Source organism: Cherax quadricarinatus, chromosome 68 (genome assembly GCF_038502225.1).
Source record: "Cherax quadricarinatus isolate ZL_2023a chromosome 68, ASM3850222v1, whole genome shotgun sequence".
Lineage (NCBI taxonomy): Eukaryota > Metazoa > Arthropoda > Malacostraca > Decapoda > Parastacidae > Cherax > Cherax quadricarinatus.
This window is the reverse complement of record NC_091359.1, coordinates 4,486,457-4,506,456: the sequence shown is the minus strand read 5'-3', so window position 1 is coordinate 4,506,456 and position 20,000 is coordinate 4,486,457. Positions and strand designations below refer to the sequence as shown.

The 20,000-nt window shown below is 43.7% G+C and overlaps 2 protein-coding genes across 2 annotated transcripts; one reads left to right on the top strand and one right to left on the bottom strand.

Annotated features, from left to right (window-relative positions):
- Positions 1-1,847: 1,847 nt before the first annotated feature.
- Positions 1,848-3,601, top strand: LOC128697649 (neuropeptide-like protein 31). The gene is made up of 3 exons (XM_053789474.2): positions 1,848-1,911; positions 2,259-2,593; positions 3,462-3,601. The coding sequence occupies exons 1-2, from the start codon at positions 1,897-1,899 to the stop codon at positions 2,574-2,576; spliced, it is 333 nt and encodes a 110-aa protein (XP_053645449.2). The 5' UTR covers positions 1,848-1,896; the 3' UTR covers positions 2,577-2,593; positions 3,462-3,601.
- Positions 3,602-9,334: 5,733 nt separating this feature from the next.
- LOC128697912 (neuropeptide-like protein 31) lies at positions 9,335-10,137 on the bottom strand. Its single transcript, XM_053789911.2, has 2 exons — positions 10,064-10,137; positions 9,335-9,731 (listed from the first exon to the last, which is right to left on the bottom strand). Exons 1-2 carry the CDS (start codon positions 10,076-10,078, stop codon positions 9,351-9,353), a joined length of 396 nt encoding a protein of 131 aa, XP_053645886.2. The 5' UTR covers positions 10,079-10,137; the 3' UTR covers positions 9,335-9,350.
- Between the last annotated feature and the right edge of the window lie 9,863 nt (positions 10,138-20,000).

The window sequence follows — 20,000 nt, the reverse complement described above, 5'->3', positions numbered from 1 at the left end:
AATAAACTGGCGAAGTAAATTCTACCAAAGAATATATTCAAGCTGGCAGGGGTGGATGACACCAGCTACACTAGTGCCACTAGCCTGTGGGATTCTTTTCAGTGCATACATCCAGACCAGCTGTGACTTGTACTCACAAACAATCCAGTTATGAGAGCAACATCGTGGAAAATATTTCTGCAGTTACGTTAGAGGGTGCAAGCTGTGACTGCACGTTACTCAGGAGATTTTCTCCCAACATTTCCAATTTCTGCAACAAACCCTTCACATTGCAGTGCCTCTCCACCTTGTTGCCTCTCTTCGCATTAGGAACAAGAGTAAACGTTGCAAGGTGGTTACTGGCTAAAATGGTCTGCGTTGTTTGAACTAAGCTTCAAGATGAACCTTACTACACAGCCCAGTGCCCAGCCAAGAGAGAATCTCTATATTTATTAGCCTGTAACCCAGATATGCCCACCAGCCGCCATGATGGCACCACATAATGCCCCTGGAAGAACAGCAGACTATTGGTGTATGACTACTTGTACACCCACCCTCCCTTATACCTGCATCCCAGTTAGTGCTGGTCAGCTGAGCGGTGCTGCTGATCACATGAACTTACACATAAACTCAGCAAGTATAGGGACCTAGCTAGCCAATATCCGCTCCGTTACTATAGGATCAGAAACCCTTGGCCCCCTGGGAGAGCAAGCCTTGGGTGTCCTCAGAGAGCTGGGCTTCAGGTTCATGGTAGACACCGGGGACCTGAGACCTGCCACTTTCCCCTTTATTATTATTTTATTTATTATCACACTGGCCGATTCCCACCAAGGCAGGGTGGCCCGAAAAAGAAAAACTTTCACCATCATTCACTCCATCACTGTCTTGCCAAAAGTGTGCTTTACACTACAGTTTTTAAACTGCAACATTAACACCCCTCCTTCAGAGTGCAGGCACTGTACTTCCCATCTCCAGGACTCAAGTCCGGCCTGCCGGTTTCCCTGAACCCCTTCATAAATGTTACTTTGCTCACACTCCAACAGCACGTCAAGTATTAAAAACCATTCGTCTCCATTCACTCCTATCAAACACGCTCACGCACGCCTGCTGGAAGTCCAAGCCCCTCGCACACGAAAACTCCTTTACCCCCTCCCTCCAACCTTTCCTAGGCCGACCCCTACCCCGCCTTCCTTCCACTACAGACTGATACACTCTTGAAGTCATTCTGTTTCGCTCCATTCTCTCTACATGTCCGAACCACCTCAACAACCCTTTATTATTATTATTATTATTATTATTATTATTATTATTATTATTATTATTATTATTATTATTATTATTATTATTATTATTATTATTATTATTCAAAATAATTAATATTATTGTAATATTATTATTAAATTAAGCGCTAAGCCCGCAAGAGTCATACGGCGCTGCGGGGAGAGATGTGTGAAAATAGTTCTTACGACACGAATGCTTGACGGGGGAAGAATCCTTCCCCCGTAAGCCATGCGTGTCGTAAGAGGCGGCTAAGAGGCCGAGAGCAAGAGGCTCGAAACCCGTTACTCATGTATAAATTACTAAGTGTAAAAAGAAGAAAAGATTCCTGAAAATATTTCTTTTTCTGGTCACCCAGCCAAGGTGGGAGACGACTGGTGTGTGTGTGTGTGTAAAAGTTATATACTAAGAGAGAGAGAGAGAGATACTAGTCGGTCCACCCTAAAAATTAGAGAGGCTATCCTAACCCATTATCGCATCCGTAGATGCAATATTGCACACCTGTGATGAAGTAGTTGGTAATTTGTGGTTATTTACAGTAGTTAGGTAAGCCATTGACGGTATATAAGGTGGCAGTGACGGCTGGCGGACAGTGTCAACTGTTACTCCCTGACAAGAGGACTTCTGCACCTGACCAAGATGGTCTCCACAGCTGTGAGTGACACAGACACTGATCAACAGCTGGTGTTCTGTTGATACCATTTGTGTTGAGGCCAGCTGGTGCTCTCTTGAGGCCAGCTGAGAGCGTCACACTCGAGTAAAAAAGTTACTGAAGCCACAACGAAAGGATAACGAATCCTTTTATATATACCATTTAATTCTGGTGAGAATGTCACACATTGCTGGAACACTCTTTAACTGGGACAACGTTTTACTCTACACAGGGCGAAACTTCGTCCTAATAGAGCCTCTTTCTGTAATACAGATGTAGCAGCCATTCATGACTATATTGTGTTGATGTTATGATGCTGTATTGATGTGGTAATGACTGTTGTTTGCAGGTGATGGTGTTGATGGTGCTGGCTCTGGGTACCATCGATATAACCCATGGTGGTCGTAGCTACAGTGTGAGCCATATTGGATATGGTGGATATGGTGGTTACGGTGGATACGGTGGCTTTGGCGGCTACGGAGGCCCATATGGTGGATATGGATATGGATATGGATTTGGCAGCGGCTTTGGTGGATATGGCAGACCATATGGCATCTACGGAAGCACGGGTGGATTTGGTGGGTTTGGATATGGTGCCGGATATGGAGGATATGGAGGCTTCAGGGATGGATACGTGTACGGCCGTGTACATGGATACGGACGATAGCGTCTAGACTGGTCATGGTAAGACGAAGAATGACCTTTCTTTATCTTGTTGTCACGTCTCTGTTCCATCACTTTCCAGAGGTCATTGTGTTGGTGGTTTATAGGGCTACTGACGGCTCAGGCCGTATCGAGCCCTATTATCCCATTCTCTATGATCCGTCACACACACACACACACACGCAGAGGCGGGGCCAGGAGCTAAGACTCGACCCCTGCAACCACAAATAGGTGAGTACAAATAGGTGAGTACACACCCACACACACACACATACACACACACACACACACACACACAAACACACACACACACACACACACACACACACACTGCGTGTAAGTTTATTGAGGTACAGGTACACATAAATATAGTTACACAAATTAACATACATAGTAACATATGTGTAACTTACCCAGGATAACCCAAAAAAAGTCAAAGTGACTTATTTCCATTGGGGTTCTTGTAATATCTTGTACTCACCTAGTTGTGGTTGCGGGGGGCGAGTCACAGCTGTGTGTGTGTGTGTGTGTATGCCTTTGTGTTTTGCGTTCTGGCAACTTATTTTCATAAATTAGTCCTATGAATGGGGCTAGTACCGATCCTTATGGGACCCTCTGGTGACCTTAGCCCACTGTGAGAACAATTTCCCCTAAAATCCCATCCATTGCTAGATATTTATCCCTTCTAATTCCCCTTGCCCTCTGCCCCAATATTTTCCGGTTCACATACACAAATAATTTTTCTAGTAATCGAAAGATAAAATTATGGTAGTCGAGTATTTAATTCCAAATGTAATTTACAGAGATCTCCAGTCGAAGTCGAAGTGTCTCCTTCGCTGGAAAAGATTCATTTACTTTTAACATTGTACTGACCTAATTGTGATTGCAGGGGTCGATTCACAGCTCCTAGCCCCGAATCTTCACTCTTCGCTACTAGGCCCACTCCCCCTCTTCCAAGAGCCTTATTGTACCTCTGTCACCGGATTAATAATCTGAATAAATGTTACTGGATTACCATTGTTTGATTTCTGATGACTCACAACGGTAGAGCCACTTAAGAGGCACCTAATTTCCTCCGTCTTCTAATATCATGTTCATTTTTCCACTATAATCTACCTTGTACATAATTACTATCACATTCGCTTTGTCTGGTTCGTAAGGTGAAGTCCAGGATCTTTCCTTAATTCATGGTATAACTTAACAAATATTTGAGGAGAATTGTGTTGTAGAGGTGTGAGCAAAGTTCAGACCTTTGTAACACAGTTAATGGGGGTTTAAAGTCTATTGACTACACGATGGTCATTAAGGCTGCTTGTCACCTCTACACCACCAGTCATGTGTATATACAATATACAATACATACAATATACAATACATACAATTCTCAGTGTATATCATGTGCGATGCTCATTTTTTTTTTTGGCTGGGTTATTGCCTAAAATAAATTTAAACGATCCTGTCTTAACAAAACTGTAGTTATTTATAAAAAATCCTAATCTATCTAAAAATATATTAATTTTAAATAACAGAATACAATGACATTATAATTCAATATGAAGAAAGTATATATATTTAAGTGGTTAATTAAAATTATTTTTGGGTTAAAGGTTCTCAGTACTTTCTCAAGGTCTGTAATTTCTCCTGCGTTAACAGAGTCTGTTAATGTACAGCAATTCCAGACTAGATGGAACAAGTGTAATTATATCTTATTTTTCAAGAACCCGGTGCCCCGGTGCCCCGGTGCCCCGTGGCCTGGTGACTAAAGCTCTGGTTTCACATGGCGAGTGCCTGGGTTCGATTCCCAATGAGGGTAGAAACACTAGGCGTGTTTCTTTTCACCGATTATGTTCACCCATCAGTATAAAATGGGTACCTGGGTGTTAGTGGACTGGTGTGGGTCGCATCCTGGGACAAAACTGACCTAATTTGCGGGAAATGCTCAGTATAACAAGAGGCTTTCTATATAGTAGTATGTCACTGATGTCAGCTATGGTCTGTATACCTTGTACATGTACTGGTAGAAATAAAGATATTATTATTATTATTATTATTATTATTATTATTATTAGTAGTAGTAGTAGTAGTAGTAGTAGTAGTAGTATTCTAAGAGTCCAGTCTATTTTGTCTGGTCAATAGATTAGCCTTCAGTAAAGAGGTCGCATCGAAGGTATTGTGACAGTCCAGGAAGGCGCAGTTCACCCAGCCTTTCCAGGCACTGTGGTAAACTTAACCAGCCGATGATCTACGGAGCAGCCGAGAAAAACTTTCTTTTATGGCATATTTCGAGGTTCCAGAGCGATTTTTGGGTGTTTTCGTACTTAAAGCAAATTCTCCTATTAAGACTAATCGATAGTAGTAAACGCGGTTTAAGAGACCATCCAGAACTGAACACCAATTAAAAATAAGACCTCCATATACGTGCCATTAATTTTTTTTTTCAATCGCATTTACCCAAAAAATCCCACTGTATAAAAGGCCGTTATAAGAGAGTTGACTCTATAACAGTGTTTCCCCACTGTTTACCACAGTCGCTTCTACTGTGCTCGTGGGAGCAACACCTGAGAGCTGTCCACTCCTCTTCCATCTAAATAAAAGTCATCAACTCATCAATCTTCGCCTTGTTCATCAACTTTACCACACCAGGTGAGTATTGATCATACATATTGATGCTTAGAAATGTTTATTTAAAATAAATAATAATAATAATAATAATAATAATAATAATAATAATAATAATAATAATAATAATAATAATAATAATAATAATAATGACATTAAATAATATTATTTATTTTCTGGAATTTCACTTACTGGTTTTAGTTATCTTTCAGTGTCTGTATCCATATCCACTGCCATAGCTGTCATAGCCGCTGCCATAACTGCCATAACTGCTGCCATAGCCACTGCCGTATCCAAGCCCATAGCCGGTGCCATAGCCGTCATATCCAAGTCCATATCCGATGCTATAGTCGCCATATTCACGTCTATAACCGCTGCCATAGCCGCCATAGCCACCATAGCCGCCGTATCCATAACCCAAGCCGCCTCTATAGCCTCCATAGCCGCCATAGCCACTGGCGTAGCCACCATGGGCAGAGCGCTGGCTACGGAAGCCTCCTACCTCAGACGACGCTCCGGGATGGGCCGATGACAACACCAACAACACAGCCACAACACCCGACACCATCACCTGAAACATATGTTCAACATGTGTTAATGGTTGAGACACATGTGCAGCACTTGGTTGTCTCTATTGAAGAAACATTTCGCCTGCTCAGCAGCCTTCTTCACTAGAATACAGAGGGAGGGTGGGACTGTAACCCTACGTATTTTTTGTTTATAAGGACGTAAGAAAGATGGATTTAACGTGGATACGAAGGATTGGAATAGTGAAAAGAAGTGAGAAAGATTTTGGATAGACAGGAAAAGAAAGGTTGTGGGTAGACAGAAAAGGGAGGCAAGAATGTGAGTAGACAGGAAGAGGGAGGCAAGAATGTGGGTAGACAGGAAGAGGGAGACAAGAATGTGGGTAGACAGGAACAGGGAGGTAAGAATATAGGTAGACAGGAACAGGGAGGTAAGAATGTGGGTAGAGAGGAAGAGAGAAAAACAACATCAAAGGTGTATGGTACCGATAAGTTGACAAATTAAACATATCTAACAACTGGGTATCTCTACTAAGTCGACGTTTCGCCAACCAGTGACTTTATCAGTACACTACAGAAGACTAAAGGGTTAGAAGATGAGGTAATCAGTCCCACAGCCTATGAGGAAGTGTTCAGCCTAGAACCTGGTGTTCAGCCTAGGAGCAAGTGTTCAGCTTAGGAGTAAGTATTCAGCCTAGGAGCAAGTGCTCAGCCTAGGAGGCAGTGTTCAGCCTAGGAGCAAGTGTTCAGCTTAGGAGTAAGTATTCAGCCTAGGAGCAAGTGCTCAGCCTAGGAGGCAGTGTTCAGCCTAGGAGCAAGTGTTCAGCCTAGGAGCAAGTGTTCAGCCTAGGAGCAAGTGTTCAGCCTAGGACCTAGTGTTCAGCCTAGGAACAAGTGCTCAGCCTAGGAGGTAGTGTTCAGCCTAGGAGCTAGTGTTCAGCCTAGGAGCAAGTGTTCAGCCTAGGAGGTAGTGTTCAGCCTAGGAGGCAGTGTTCAGCCTAGGAGCAAGTGTTCAGCCTAGGACCTAGTGTTCAGCCTAGGAGGCAGTATTCAGCCTAGGAGCAAGTGTTCAGCCTAGGAAGCAGTGTTCAGCACCGCAAGAGGGCCATTTTTCTCACATAGCGTCCGTCTAGAATACAAATACACTAGACAACACTCACAGTTCTGGAGACCATCTTCTCTAGGTACAAGGAATCCTCCTGTCAGGGCAGTCACAGGTGACACTGTCCACCAGGCATCGCTTATATACCATCAGCATCTCACCTAACACCTGAACCACAACCGCTAATTACTGCCTTCCACACCTGGAATTTCACTGCCAACTCATTCTTGAGGTGACGTGAACTTGAAGGGAAATAGTACTCTCTTAACCTCCTGCAGGAACAACCCAGCTGTTTTCTGTTTATTGTAGGAGTAACAGACTATCGTTCTCTTTATTGTAGGAGTAACAGACTATCGTTCTCTTTATTGTAGGAGTAACAGACTATCGTTCTCTTTATTGTAGGAGTAACAGACTATCGTTCTCTTTATTGTAGGAGTAACAGACTATCGTTCTCTTTATTGTAGGAGTAACAGACTATCGTTCTCTTTATTGTAGGAGTAACAGACTATCGTTCTCTTTATTGTAGGAGTAACAGACTATCGTTCTCTTTATTGTAGGAGTAACAGACTATCGTTCTCTTTATTGTAGGAGTAACAGACTATCGTTCTCTTTATTGTAGGAGTAACAGACTATCGTTCTCTTTATTGTAGGAGTAACAGACTATCGTTCTCTTTATTGTAGGAGTAACAGACTATCGTTCTCTTTATTGTAGGAGTAACAGACTATCGTTCTCTTTATTGTAGGAGTAACAGACTATCGTTCTCTTTATTGTAGGAGTAACAGACTATCGTTCTCTTTATTGTAGGAGTAACAGACTATCGTTCTCTTTATTGTAGGAGTAACAGACTATCGTTCTCTTTATTGTAGGAGTAACAGACTATCGTTCTCTTTATTGTAGGAGTAACAGACTATCGTTCTCTTTATTGTAGGAGTAACAGACTATCGTTCTCTTTATTGTAGGAGTAACAGACTATCGTTCTCTTTATTGTAGGAGTAACAGACTATCGTTCTCTTTATTGTAGGAGTAACAGACTATCGTTCTGTTTACTGCAGGTTTTAACAAACCATCGTTGAACTTAGTGTACTCGCAGGAAAGATTCTGAAGCAAGTTCTAATATATGTCTTCTGGGTTGATCTCTAACAGCTAGTTGTTACAGCTTCAATAGAGCTTGTCCAACTCCTCTGGCAGTTTCTTGTCTTTCTTACGTCGTTCTTCTTGTTATGTTCGTTTTGTTTGCCACAGTGGATAGTAGGGAATCAGTCCCTAAGCACAGGAAATATTAGTCTGTATACTGAGAGAATACAGATGTTTCGCTCTAGCGACTTGGTTACTTCAGTTGTTAAATTGATAAGGTTCCTAGTGGGCGAAATGTTTCTTATTAAGGGAAACAAGAGCCCTCAAGCATCAAGGCACCTATAATGAAGGGAACCCTCACTCTAGGTATTCATGATTGGTGGTGAACAGGTGATAGATGGCCTTAATGGCCCTCGTGTAGTAGATAGGCTTCAAACCCAACATGCCAACCAAGCAATCATACAAGTTTAAATACTCCCATCAGATGATCTTTATCACATCAGCTGATCTCATGACAGCATCAGCTGACACTATCACAACATCAGCTGATCTCACCACAGCATCAGCTGACACTATCACAACATCAGCTGATCTCACCACAGCATCAGCTGACACTATCACAACATCAGCTGATCTCACCACAGCATCAGCTGACACTATCACAACATCAGCTGATCTCACCACAGCATCAGCTGACACTATCACAACATCAGCTGATCTCACCACAGCATCAGCTGACACTATCACAACATCAGCTGATCTCACCACAGCATCAGCTGACACTATCACAACATCAGCTGATCTCACCACAGCATCAGCTGATCTCACCACAGCATCAGCTGACACTATCACAACATCAGCTGGTCTCACCACAGCATCAGCTGATCTCACCACAGCATCAGCTGACACTATCACAACATCAGCTGATCACACCACAGCATCAGCTGATCTCACCACAGCATCAGCTGACACTATCACAACATCAGCTGATCTCACCACAGCATCAGCTGGTCTCACCACAGCATCAGCTGACACTATCACAACATCCAGATGGAATCATAAAACATAACACCGACACTTGAACATATTTATTAATGTAAATTATTTAAGAAGTTGACTTTGAGATTCTCCAAATAATTGTTTCTGTAAAGAAAAAAAAATCTACGTAGTTAAAAATATAATTTTAATCAAATATATATACGATTATTTGCCTGATTATAATTGTTATATTTATTTTATAAGTCTTTTTATGAGTTCAGTTCAAAATACTTATTTCTAGAAATGGCAAAAACTCCAAAAAATGGTGATATATGGATGAAATTTTAATTTTTTGAGAAAATGTTTTTAGATGAGTAAAAATTGTGGAGGAGTCTGGGTAAATTTTTTTTTTTTTTTTAATGGGAGACTTTAATAAGTTTAGGTCAGTAAATAATGCTTACTGGAGTCTGCATGTCCTTAGCGGCCATACCCGTAGCCTCCTCCATAGCCTCTTCCATAGCCTCCTCCATAGCCTCCTCCATAGCCTCCTCCATAGCCGCCTCCATAACCGCCTCCATAACCTCCGAAACCACCTCCAAAGCCTCGGAAACCACCACCATATCCTCCCAGGCCGCCAAATCCACCCAAACCGCCACCATATCCTCCACCATAACCGCCATATCCTCCACCATAGCCGCCATATCCACCATATCCTCCACCATAACCGCCATATCCACCACCATAGCCGCCATATCCACGACTATAGCCGCCATAGCCTGAGCCAGCAGTAGGAGCAGCCTCTGGTCTGGCCAGAGTCACCACCAGCAGACAACACATCACACTCATCACTCGCAATGTCTGAAACAAATAATTAACATATTAACTAATATATTTATTATCTTTGTGTTTATTTAACAATGTTTTTATAAATACTTCTAACCTTTATTAACTCACACAAAGACATAAACACAGTCATAAACACAGACATAAACACTGATACCTAAACACACATAATTCTGCTCTTATAAGTATAAGTAAGTAAATAAACATGATACTGACGTTACTTATGATTTATGAACTGTTAAGTAGCTTGAAAACCAAGACTATAATATAGTTGGCACTGTATGGGAAAAGTGAGTGCAATGTTTGACAGTTTTGTGGCACTCTGACACTGTTTATGTGTCACTCACAGCTGTGGAGACCATCTTGGCCAGGTGCAGGAATCCTCTTGTCAGGGAGTAACAGTTGACACTGTCCACCAGCCGTCACTGTCACCTTATATACCACTGACCAACAACCTGACACCACCACTAATTACTGCCTGATCACCTGACCTCTGATGACAGTTCACACCGGAAAGGAAACCTGTGGTTGACTGTTGTAATGAACGTTGACCAAATATCATGAGAAGAACTTTTAGCAACTACTGAGGAAGCTAAAGCATTGCTTCACACACACACACACACACACATACACACACACACACACACACACACACCTTGGGGCCAGTGACCATGTGGTTTTAAGCTTCGAATACACAGTAGAGCTACAAGTGGAGGGAGAAGCAGGAAGGCCAGGACGAATGAAGCCAAACTACAAGAAAGGGGACTACACAGGAATGAGGAACTACCTGAACGGGGTTCAGTGGGACAGAGAACTGGCAGGGAAGCCAGTTAATGAGATGATGGAATATGTAGCAACAAAATGCAAGGAGGCTGAGGAGAGGTTTGTACCCAAGGGTAACAGGATTAATGAAAAAGCCAGGATGAGCCCATGGTTTACCCAAAGGTGCAGGGAGGCAAAAACCAAGTGTGCTAGGGAATGGAAGAAATATAGAAGGCAAAGGACCCAGGAGAATAAGTAGAACAGTCGTAGAGCCAGAAACGAATATGCACAGATAAGAAGGGAGGCCCAAAGACAATATGAAAATGACATAGCAGCGAAAGCCAAATCTGACCCGAAACTGTTGTACAGCCACATCAGGAGGAAAACAACAGTCAAGGACCAGGTAATCAGGCTAAGGAAGGAAGGAGGAGAGACAACAAGAAATGACCGTGAAGTATGTGAAGAACTCAACAAGAGATTCAAAGAAGTGTTCACAGAGGAGACAGAAGGGACTCCAGAAAGACGGAGAGGTGGGGCACACCACCAAGTGCTGGACACAGTGCACACAACCGAGGAAGAAGTGAAGAGGCTTCTGAGTGAGCTAGATACCTCAAAGGCAATGGGGCCAGATAACATCTCCCCATGGGTATTGAGAGAGGGAGCAGAGGCGCTATGTGTACCCCTAACAACAATATTCAATACATCTATCGAAACAGGGAGATTGCCTGAGGCATGGAAGACAGCAAATGTAGTCCCAATCTTTAAAAAAGGAGACAGACATGAAGCATTAAACTACAGACCAGTGTCACTGACATGTATAGTATGCAAAATCATGGAGAAGATTATCAGGAGAAGAGTGGTGGAACACCTAGAAAGGAATGATCTCATCAACAGCAGCCAACATGGTTTCAGAGACGGAAAATCCTGTGTCACAAACCTACTGGAGTTCTATGACATGGTGACAGCAGTAAGACAAGAGAGAGAGGGGTGGGTGGATTGCATTTTCCTTTACTACAAGAAGGCGTTTGACACAGTTCCACACAAGAGATTGGTGCAAAAACTGGAGGACCAAGCAGGGATAACAGGGAAGGCACTACAATGGATCAGGGAATACTTGTCAGGAAGACAGCAGCGAGTCATGGTACGTGGCGAGGTGTCAGAGTGGGCACCTGTGACCAGCGGGGTCCTGCAGGGGTCAGTCCTAGGACCAGTGCTGTTTCTGGTATTTGTGAACGACATGACGGAAGGAATAGACTCTGAGGTGTCCCTGTTTGCAGATGACGTGAAGTTGATGAGAAGAATTCACTCGATCGAAGACCAGGCAGAACTACAAAGGGATCTGGACAGGCTGCAGACCTGGTCCAGCAATTGGCTCCTGGAGTTCAATCCCACCAAGTGCAAAGTCATGAAGATTGGGGAAGGGCAAAGAAGGCCGCAGACGGAGTACAGTCTAGGGGGTCAGAGACTACAAACCTCACTCAAGGAAAAGATCTTGGGGTGAGTATAACACCAGGCACATCTCCTGAAGCGCACATCAACCAAATAACTGCTGCAGCATATGGGCGCCTAGCAAACCTCAGAACAGCATTCCGACATCTTAATAAGGAATCATTCAGGACCCTGTACACCGTGTACGTTAGGCCCATATTGGAGTATGCGGCACCAGTTTGGAACCCACACCTAGCCAAGCACGTGAAGAAACTAGAGAAAGTGCAAAGGTTTGCAACAAGACTAGTCCCAGAGCTAAGAGGTATGTCCTACGAGGAGAGGTTAAGGGAAATCAACCTGACGACACTGGAGGACAGGAGAGATAGGGGGGACATGATAACGACATACAAAATACTGAGAGGAATTGACAAGGTGGACAAAGACAGGATGTTCCAGAGATTGGACACAGTAACAAGGGGACACAGTTGGAAGCTGAAGACACAGATGAATCACAGGGATGTTAGGAAGTATTTCTTCAGCCACAGAGTAGTCAGTAAGTGGAATAGTTTGGGAAGCGATGTAGTGGAGGCAGGATCCATACATAGCTTTAAGCAGAGGTATGATAAAGCTCACGGCTCAAGGAGAGTGACCTAGTAGCGATCAGTGAAGAGGCGGGGCCAGGAGCTCGGACTCGACCCCCGCAACCTCAACTAGGTGAGTACAACTAGGTGAGTACACACACACACATACACACACACACACACACACACACACACTACAAAGGGATCTGGACAGGCTGCAGACCTGGTCCATCAATTGGCTCCTGGAGTTCAATCCCACCAAGTGCAAAGTCATGAAGATTGGGGAAGGGCAAAGAAGACCGCAGACGGAGTACAGTCTAGGGGGCCAGAGACTACAAACCTCACTCAAAGAAAAAGATCTTGGGGTGAGTATAACACCAGGCACATCTCCTGAAGCGTACATCAACCAAATAACTGCTGCAGCATATGGGCGCTTAGCAAACCTCAGAACAGCATTCCGACATCTTAATAAGGAATCATTCAGGACCCTGTACACCGTGTACGTTAGGCCAATATTGGAGCATGCGGCACCAGTTTGGAACCCACACCTAGCCAAGCACGTAAAGAAACTAGAGAAAGTGCAAAGGTTTGCGACAAGACTAGTCCCAGAGCTAAGAGGTATGTCCTACGAGGAGAGGTTAAGGGAAATCAACCTGACGACACTGGAGGACAGGAGAGATAGGGGGGACATGATAACGACATACAAAATACCGAGAGGAATTGACAAGGTGGACAAAGACAGGATGTTCCAGAGATTGGACAAAGTAACAAGGGGACACAGTTGGAAGCTGAAGACACAGATGAATCACAGGGATGTTAGGAAGTATTTCTTCAGCCACAGAGTAGTCAGTAAGTGGAATAGTTTGGGAAGTGATGTAGTGGAGGCAGGATCCATACATAGCTTTAAGCAGAGGTATGATAAAGCTCACGGCTCAGAGAGAGTGACCTAGTAGCGATCAGTGAAGAGGCGAGGCCAGGAGCTCGGACTCGATCCCTGCAACCTCAACTAGGTGAGTACACACACACACACACACACACACACACACAACAGTAAGACAAGAGAGAGAGGGGTGGGTGGATTGCATATTCTTGGACTGCAAGAAGGCGTTTGACACAGTTCCACACAAGAGATTGGTGCAAAAACTGGAGGACCAAGCAAGGATAACAGGGAAGGCACTACAATGGATCAGGGAATACTTGTCAGGAAGACAGCAGCGAGTAATGGTACGTGGCGAGGTGTCAGAGTGGGCACCTGTGACCAGCGGGGTCCCACAGGGGTCAGTCCTAGGACCAGTGCTGTTTCTGGTATTTGTGAACGACATGACGGAAGGAATAGACTCTGAGGTGTCCCTGTTTGCAGATGACGTGAAGTTGATGAGAAGAATTCACTCGATCGAAGACCAGGCAGAACTACAAAGGGATCTGGACAGGCTGCAGACCTGGTCCAGCAATTGGCTCCTGGAGTTCAATCCCACCAAGTGCAAAGTCATGAAGATTGGGGAAGGGCAAAGAAGACCGCAGACGGAGTACAGTCTAGGGGGCCAGAGACTACAAACCTCACTCAAGGAAAAAGATCTTGGGGTGAGTATAACACCAGGCACATCTCCTGAAGCGTACATCAACCAAATAACTGCTGCAGCACATGGGCGCCTAGCAAACCTCAGAACAGCATTCCGACATCTTAATAAGGAATCGTTCAGGACCCTGTACACTGTGTACGTTAGGCCAATATTGGAGTATGCGGCACCAGTTTGGAACCCACACCTAGCCAAGCACGTAAAGAATCTAGAGAAAGTGCAAAGGTTTGCAACAAGACTAGTCCCAGAGCTAAGAGGTATGTCCTACGAGGAGAAGTTAAGGGAAATCAACCTGACGACACTGGAGGACAGGAGAGATAGGGGGGACATGATAACGACATACAAAATACTGAGAGGAATTGACAAGGTGGACAAAGACAGGATGTTCCAGAGATTGGACACAGTAACAAGGGGACACAGTTGGAAGCTGAAGACACAGATGAATCACAGGGATGTTAGGAAGTATTTCTTCAGCCACAGAGTAGTCAGTAAGTGGAATAGTTTGGGAAGCGATGTAGTGGAGGCAGGATCCATACATAGCTTTAAGCAGAGGTATGATAAAGCTCACGGTTCAGGGAGAGTCACCTAGTAGCGATCAGTGAAGAGGCGAGGCCAGGAGCTCGGACTCGACCCCCCGCAACCTCAACTAGGTGAGTACAACTAGGTGAGTACACACACACACAAACACCTGGAAGCTGGTAGAGGTCTCTTGGTCAAAGTTACTGAAGCGACCTTCCCTTTAAAAGATTGTTTATTCAAGGAATTTTAGCTAACATCCCTTTCCTTAGATACAATCTGTCCGCCTATCGTTACCCAGACGCTGTGTGACGCCTGATATGCCTGATACTTAACCCTGAATACAAAAGTAATACTCTTACTGGTGCGTTACATACACTCTTTTGACACAAGCTCTAGCATGGTGAGAATTAATCAAGAGGTTCACACTGCAGTCTACACGGTAGAATAAGTACATAAGTGAGATTAACCACAGCTCTCAGTCACACCATAGAATTCGTGTGTCTTGTTATTAATGTGTGAGGTAACACTGTGGAGTTCGTCTAGCGTTTTCTATCAATATTCATAATTACTTCTGGCCTCACATTTTTGTCATGAGCTTATCTCTGGACAAACATTTTTGTCATGAGCTTATCTCTGGACAAACATTTTTGTCATGAGCTTATCTCTGGACAAACATTTTTGTCATGAGCTTATCTCTGACCAAACACTCTTGTCATGAGCTTATCTCTGACCAAACACTCTTGTCATGAGCTTATCTCTGGCCAAATATTTGTGTCATGAGCTTATCTCTGGACAAACATTTTTGTCATGAGCTTATCTCTGGACAAACATTTTTGTCATGAGCTTATCTCTGGACAAACATTTTTGTCATGAGCTTATCTCTGACCAAACACTTTTGTCATGAGCTTATCTCTGGCCAAATATTTGTGTCATGACCGTCTCTGTTACCTCTCGTGATACGTAATACTTTACTGTGGTATTTTCTTCTATATATATAGAAAGAGTTTCTCTTAGACAATTTGTATTTGAAGTATTTTGGTCGAAGTCTTTGAGTTTTTAATTCATATTTGTATGTTTGGTGGAGTGTTTGAGTGTGTTGTCACTCGCTTGTGGTTGGTGTTGGTGCGCTCACTGAGTTGTGTTTGTGGGGTTGATTCTCAGCTCCTGGCCCTATATCGTCAACATTCTTAACATTGATATGGTTTCCCTGTGTGTGGAAAAAGACATTTGTGTACAGTTCAAGACATTTATCACTTGAAACGTTTCGCCACAAATGGCTTCTTCGGTCCTAGCGACTGAGGAAGTCAGTCGTAATAAATGTCCTGTAATAAATGTCCCAGGTGTCCTTTCCACATCTCGTCGGTGTTACCACGGCTAACGCGTCGGTTTGGAGTTTTATGACTCTCTAATCCTGGGTTCTAACCCCACCTGTGGTACTTTTTTTATGCCATTTACTCTCTGTTTCTCTTGTGCATGAACTCTGAAATGAATGTTTACGTATGAATTTGTTTAAAAGGCCTTTAGTCACTCTGAACGCTGATAATGTCTCTCCCCTCTATGAACTCTTAAATGTCTGTTTAGTTATGATTTCTCTGGAAAAGCCTTTAGACACTCTTAATATGGCTAGAGCTGCTCTAGTTTATAAACCCTCAAGAGTGTTTTAGGTGAGAGTTTCTTGTTACGTCCTTTAAATACTTTGAAAGTTGATGTAGTTTGTATCCTGCATGAATTATGTCGTTATTAAATTGCATTTTTAAAGGTTTTCAGATATTCTGTACGTCTATAAGGTTTACCTGCATAAAAACATAAGAAATCAGCAGCACATTAGTAGGCCTATTGACTCATGCTAAGCAGGTCAGACTGAAAGCTTGCTCCCTATATTCTTTCTAAATCTATATTGTCTAACTTGAACTCATTGCTGAGAGTCCTGTCTTGGTTAGATATTTCTATGACTTTATTCGCATCCCCTTTATTTATTCCATTTTTTCACTCGTTTGCTTCAGTTATATCGGCCCTTATTTTATGCCCTTCCACAGAATGCAGATTCAGGGACCTCAGTCTATCCTCATAGGGAAGGTTTCTGATACATAGGATCAACTTTGTCATCCTCCTTTGTACGTTTTCCAGAGCATTTATATCCGTTCTATAATACGGTGACCAAAACTGTGCAGCATAATCTAGATGAGGTCTTATCAAAGGTATATAGAGTTGAAGAACAACCTGAGGACTTCTATTATTTATGCTTCTTGATATGAAGCCAAGAATTCTGTTACCTTCACTGAGAACACTTATGCACTGTTGTCTTCGTTTCACATTACTGCTAAACAGAACTCCTAATTTTTTTCTCATTATGGCACTTTATAAGTGCCATAGTTATTTCTTTTTCCTCTCATTTCTCTTTATCAAACTGTATCTGCCCAATCTCTGACCATTGCATCAATTCAGGTCATCCTGCAGCGCTCTAGTGATCTCACAAGGATTTATATAACGGCCTAATTAAGTGCCACCGTTAAACTTGCCTATGTCACTGTTTATTCCCCCATCTGTGTCGTTAATGTATATTATGAACAACAAAGGGGCTAACACTGACTCCTGTGGAACACTGCTCGTGACGTGTTTCCGCTCTGATTCCTTCCCATTAACACAAATGCTGTTTTGATCAAATGGTTTACAAAATCGACTCCAGAGTGAACCTTGAAGTGTTCCAATTACTCCGATGTTCTTAAACAAACACTACGAAGATTACAATCACTACAATCACTACGGGCACTACAATCCTACAATCACTACGGGCACTACAATCCTACAATCACTACGGGCACTACAATCACTACAATCACTACGGACACTACAATCACTACGGGCACTACAATCACTACAATCACTACGGACACTACAATCACTACGGACACTACAATCACTACGGGCACTACAATCACTACAATCACTACGGACACTACAATCACTACGGGCACTACAATCACTACAATCACTACGGGCACTACAATCACTACAATCACTACGGGCACTACAATCACTACGGGCACTACAATCACTACAATCACTACGGGCACTACAATCATTACAATCACTACGGGCACTACAATCACTACGGGCACTACAATCACTACAATCACTACGGGCACTACAATCACTACAATCACCTACACCATTTCTCTCCTGAATGAATTTTTAATTGTAATTGTTTTACCAATACAGAGTTTTTGAAAGACTTTTAAACCACAAAGGAATTACTGGTTTATGGTATCTTGGGATCTATCATACCTACTCCTGAAACTGTGCATGGCTTTCTCTTCAGTCATTTCCTCCTTTAGATCCATCAGTTCATATTACAATATATAGCTTTGTCGTGCCTCTTCTTAAAGCTATGTATGGATCCTGCCTCTACGTCATCGCTCTCCATATTGTTCCACTTCCTGACAACTCTGTGACTGAAAAAATACTTCCTAACATTCCTGTGACTCATAATTTCATTTATTTACTACAAGTACATGTTATACAGACCATAGCTGACATCAATGACATACTACTATATAGAAAGCCGCTTGTTATGCTGAGCATTTTCCGCAAATTAGGTTAGTGTTGTCCCAGGATGCGACCCACACCAGTCCACTAACACCCAGGTACCCATTTCACTGATGGGTGAACATAGACAACCGGTGTAGGGAAACACGTGCGATGTTTCCACCCCTTCGCCGGGAATCGAACCCGAACCCTCACCGTATAAAGCGATAGCTTTTGCCACCAAGTCACGGGGCACCTCGAGTTGTGTCCCATGGTTGTGTCCCAGTGTTGTGCCCCAGTGTTGTGTCCCAGTGTTGTGTCCCAGTGTTGTGTCCCAGTGTTGTGTCCCAGTGTTGTGTCCCAGTGTTGTGTCCCAGTGTTGTGTCCCAGTGTTGTGTCCCAGTGTTGTGTCCCAGTGTCGTGTCCCAGTGTTGTGTCCCAGTGTTGTGTCCCAGTGTTGTGTCCCAGTGTTGTGTCCCAGTGTTGTGTCCCAATGTTGTGTCCCAGTATTGTGTCCCAGTGTTGCGTCCCAGTATTGTGTTCCAGTGTTGTGTACCAGTATTGTGTCCCAGTGTTGTATCCCAGTGTTGTGTCCCAGTGTTGTGTCCCAGTGTTGTGTCCCAGTGTTGTATCCCAGTGTTGTGTCCCAGTGTTGTGTCCCAGTGTTGTGTCCCAGTGTTGTGTCCCAGTGTTGTGTCCCAGTGTTGTGTCCCAGTGTTGTGTCCCAGTGTTGTGCCCCAGTGTTGTGCCCCAGTGTTGTGTCCCAGTGTTGTGTTCCAGTGTTGTGTCCCAGTGTTGTGTCCCAGTGTTGTGTCCCAGTGTTGTGTCCCAGTGTGGTGTCCCAGTGTTGTGTCCCAGTGTTGTGTCCCATCTCTGAAATATTCTGTCCCTATTCACCTTGTCAATTCCTTTCAGTATCTTATGTGTTGTTAACATGTCCCCCTATCTATTCTGTCCTCCAGTGTCATATGTGTGTGTGTGTGTGTGTGTGTACTCACCTAGTTGTACTCACCTAGTTGAGGTTGCGGGGGTCGAGTCCGAGCTCCTGGCCCCGCCTCTTCACTGATCGCTACTAGGTCACTCTCCCTGAGCCGTGAGCTTTATCATACCTCTGCTTAAAGCTATGTATGGATCCTGCCTCCACTACATCGCTTCCCAAACTATTCCACTTACTGACTACTCTGTGGCTGAAGAAATACTTCCTAACATCCCTGTGATTCATCTGTGTCTTCAGCTTCCAACTGTGTCCCCTTGTTACTGTGTCCAATCTCTGGAACATCCTGTCTTTGTCCACCTTGTCAATTCCTCTCAGTATTTTGTATGTCGTTATCATGTCCCCCCTATCTCTCCTGTCCTCCAGTGTCGTCAGGTTGATTTCCCTTAACCTCTCCTCGTAGGACATACCTCTTAGCTCTGGGACTAGTCTTGTTGCAAACCTTTGCACTTTCTCTAGTTTCTTTACGTGCTTGGCTAGGTGTGGGTTCCAAACTGGTGCCGCATACTCCAATATGGGCCTAACGTATACGGTGTACAGGGTCCTGAACGATTCCTTATTAAGATGTCGGAATGCTGTTCTGAGGTTTGCTAGGCGCCCATATGCTGCAGCAGTTATTTGGTTGATGTGCGCTTCAGGAGATGTGCCTGGTGTTATACTCACCCCAAGATCTTTTTCCTTGAGTGAGGTTTGTAGTCTCTGACCCCCTAGACTGTACTCCGTCTGCGGCCTTCTTTGCCCTTCCCCAATCTTCATGACTTTGCACTTGGTGGGATTGAACTCCAGGAGCCAATTGCTGGACCAGGTCTGCAGCCTGTCCAGATCCCTTTGTAGTTCTGCCTGGTCTTCGATCGAGTGTATTCTTCTCATCAACTTCACGTCATCTGCAAACAGGGAC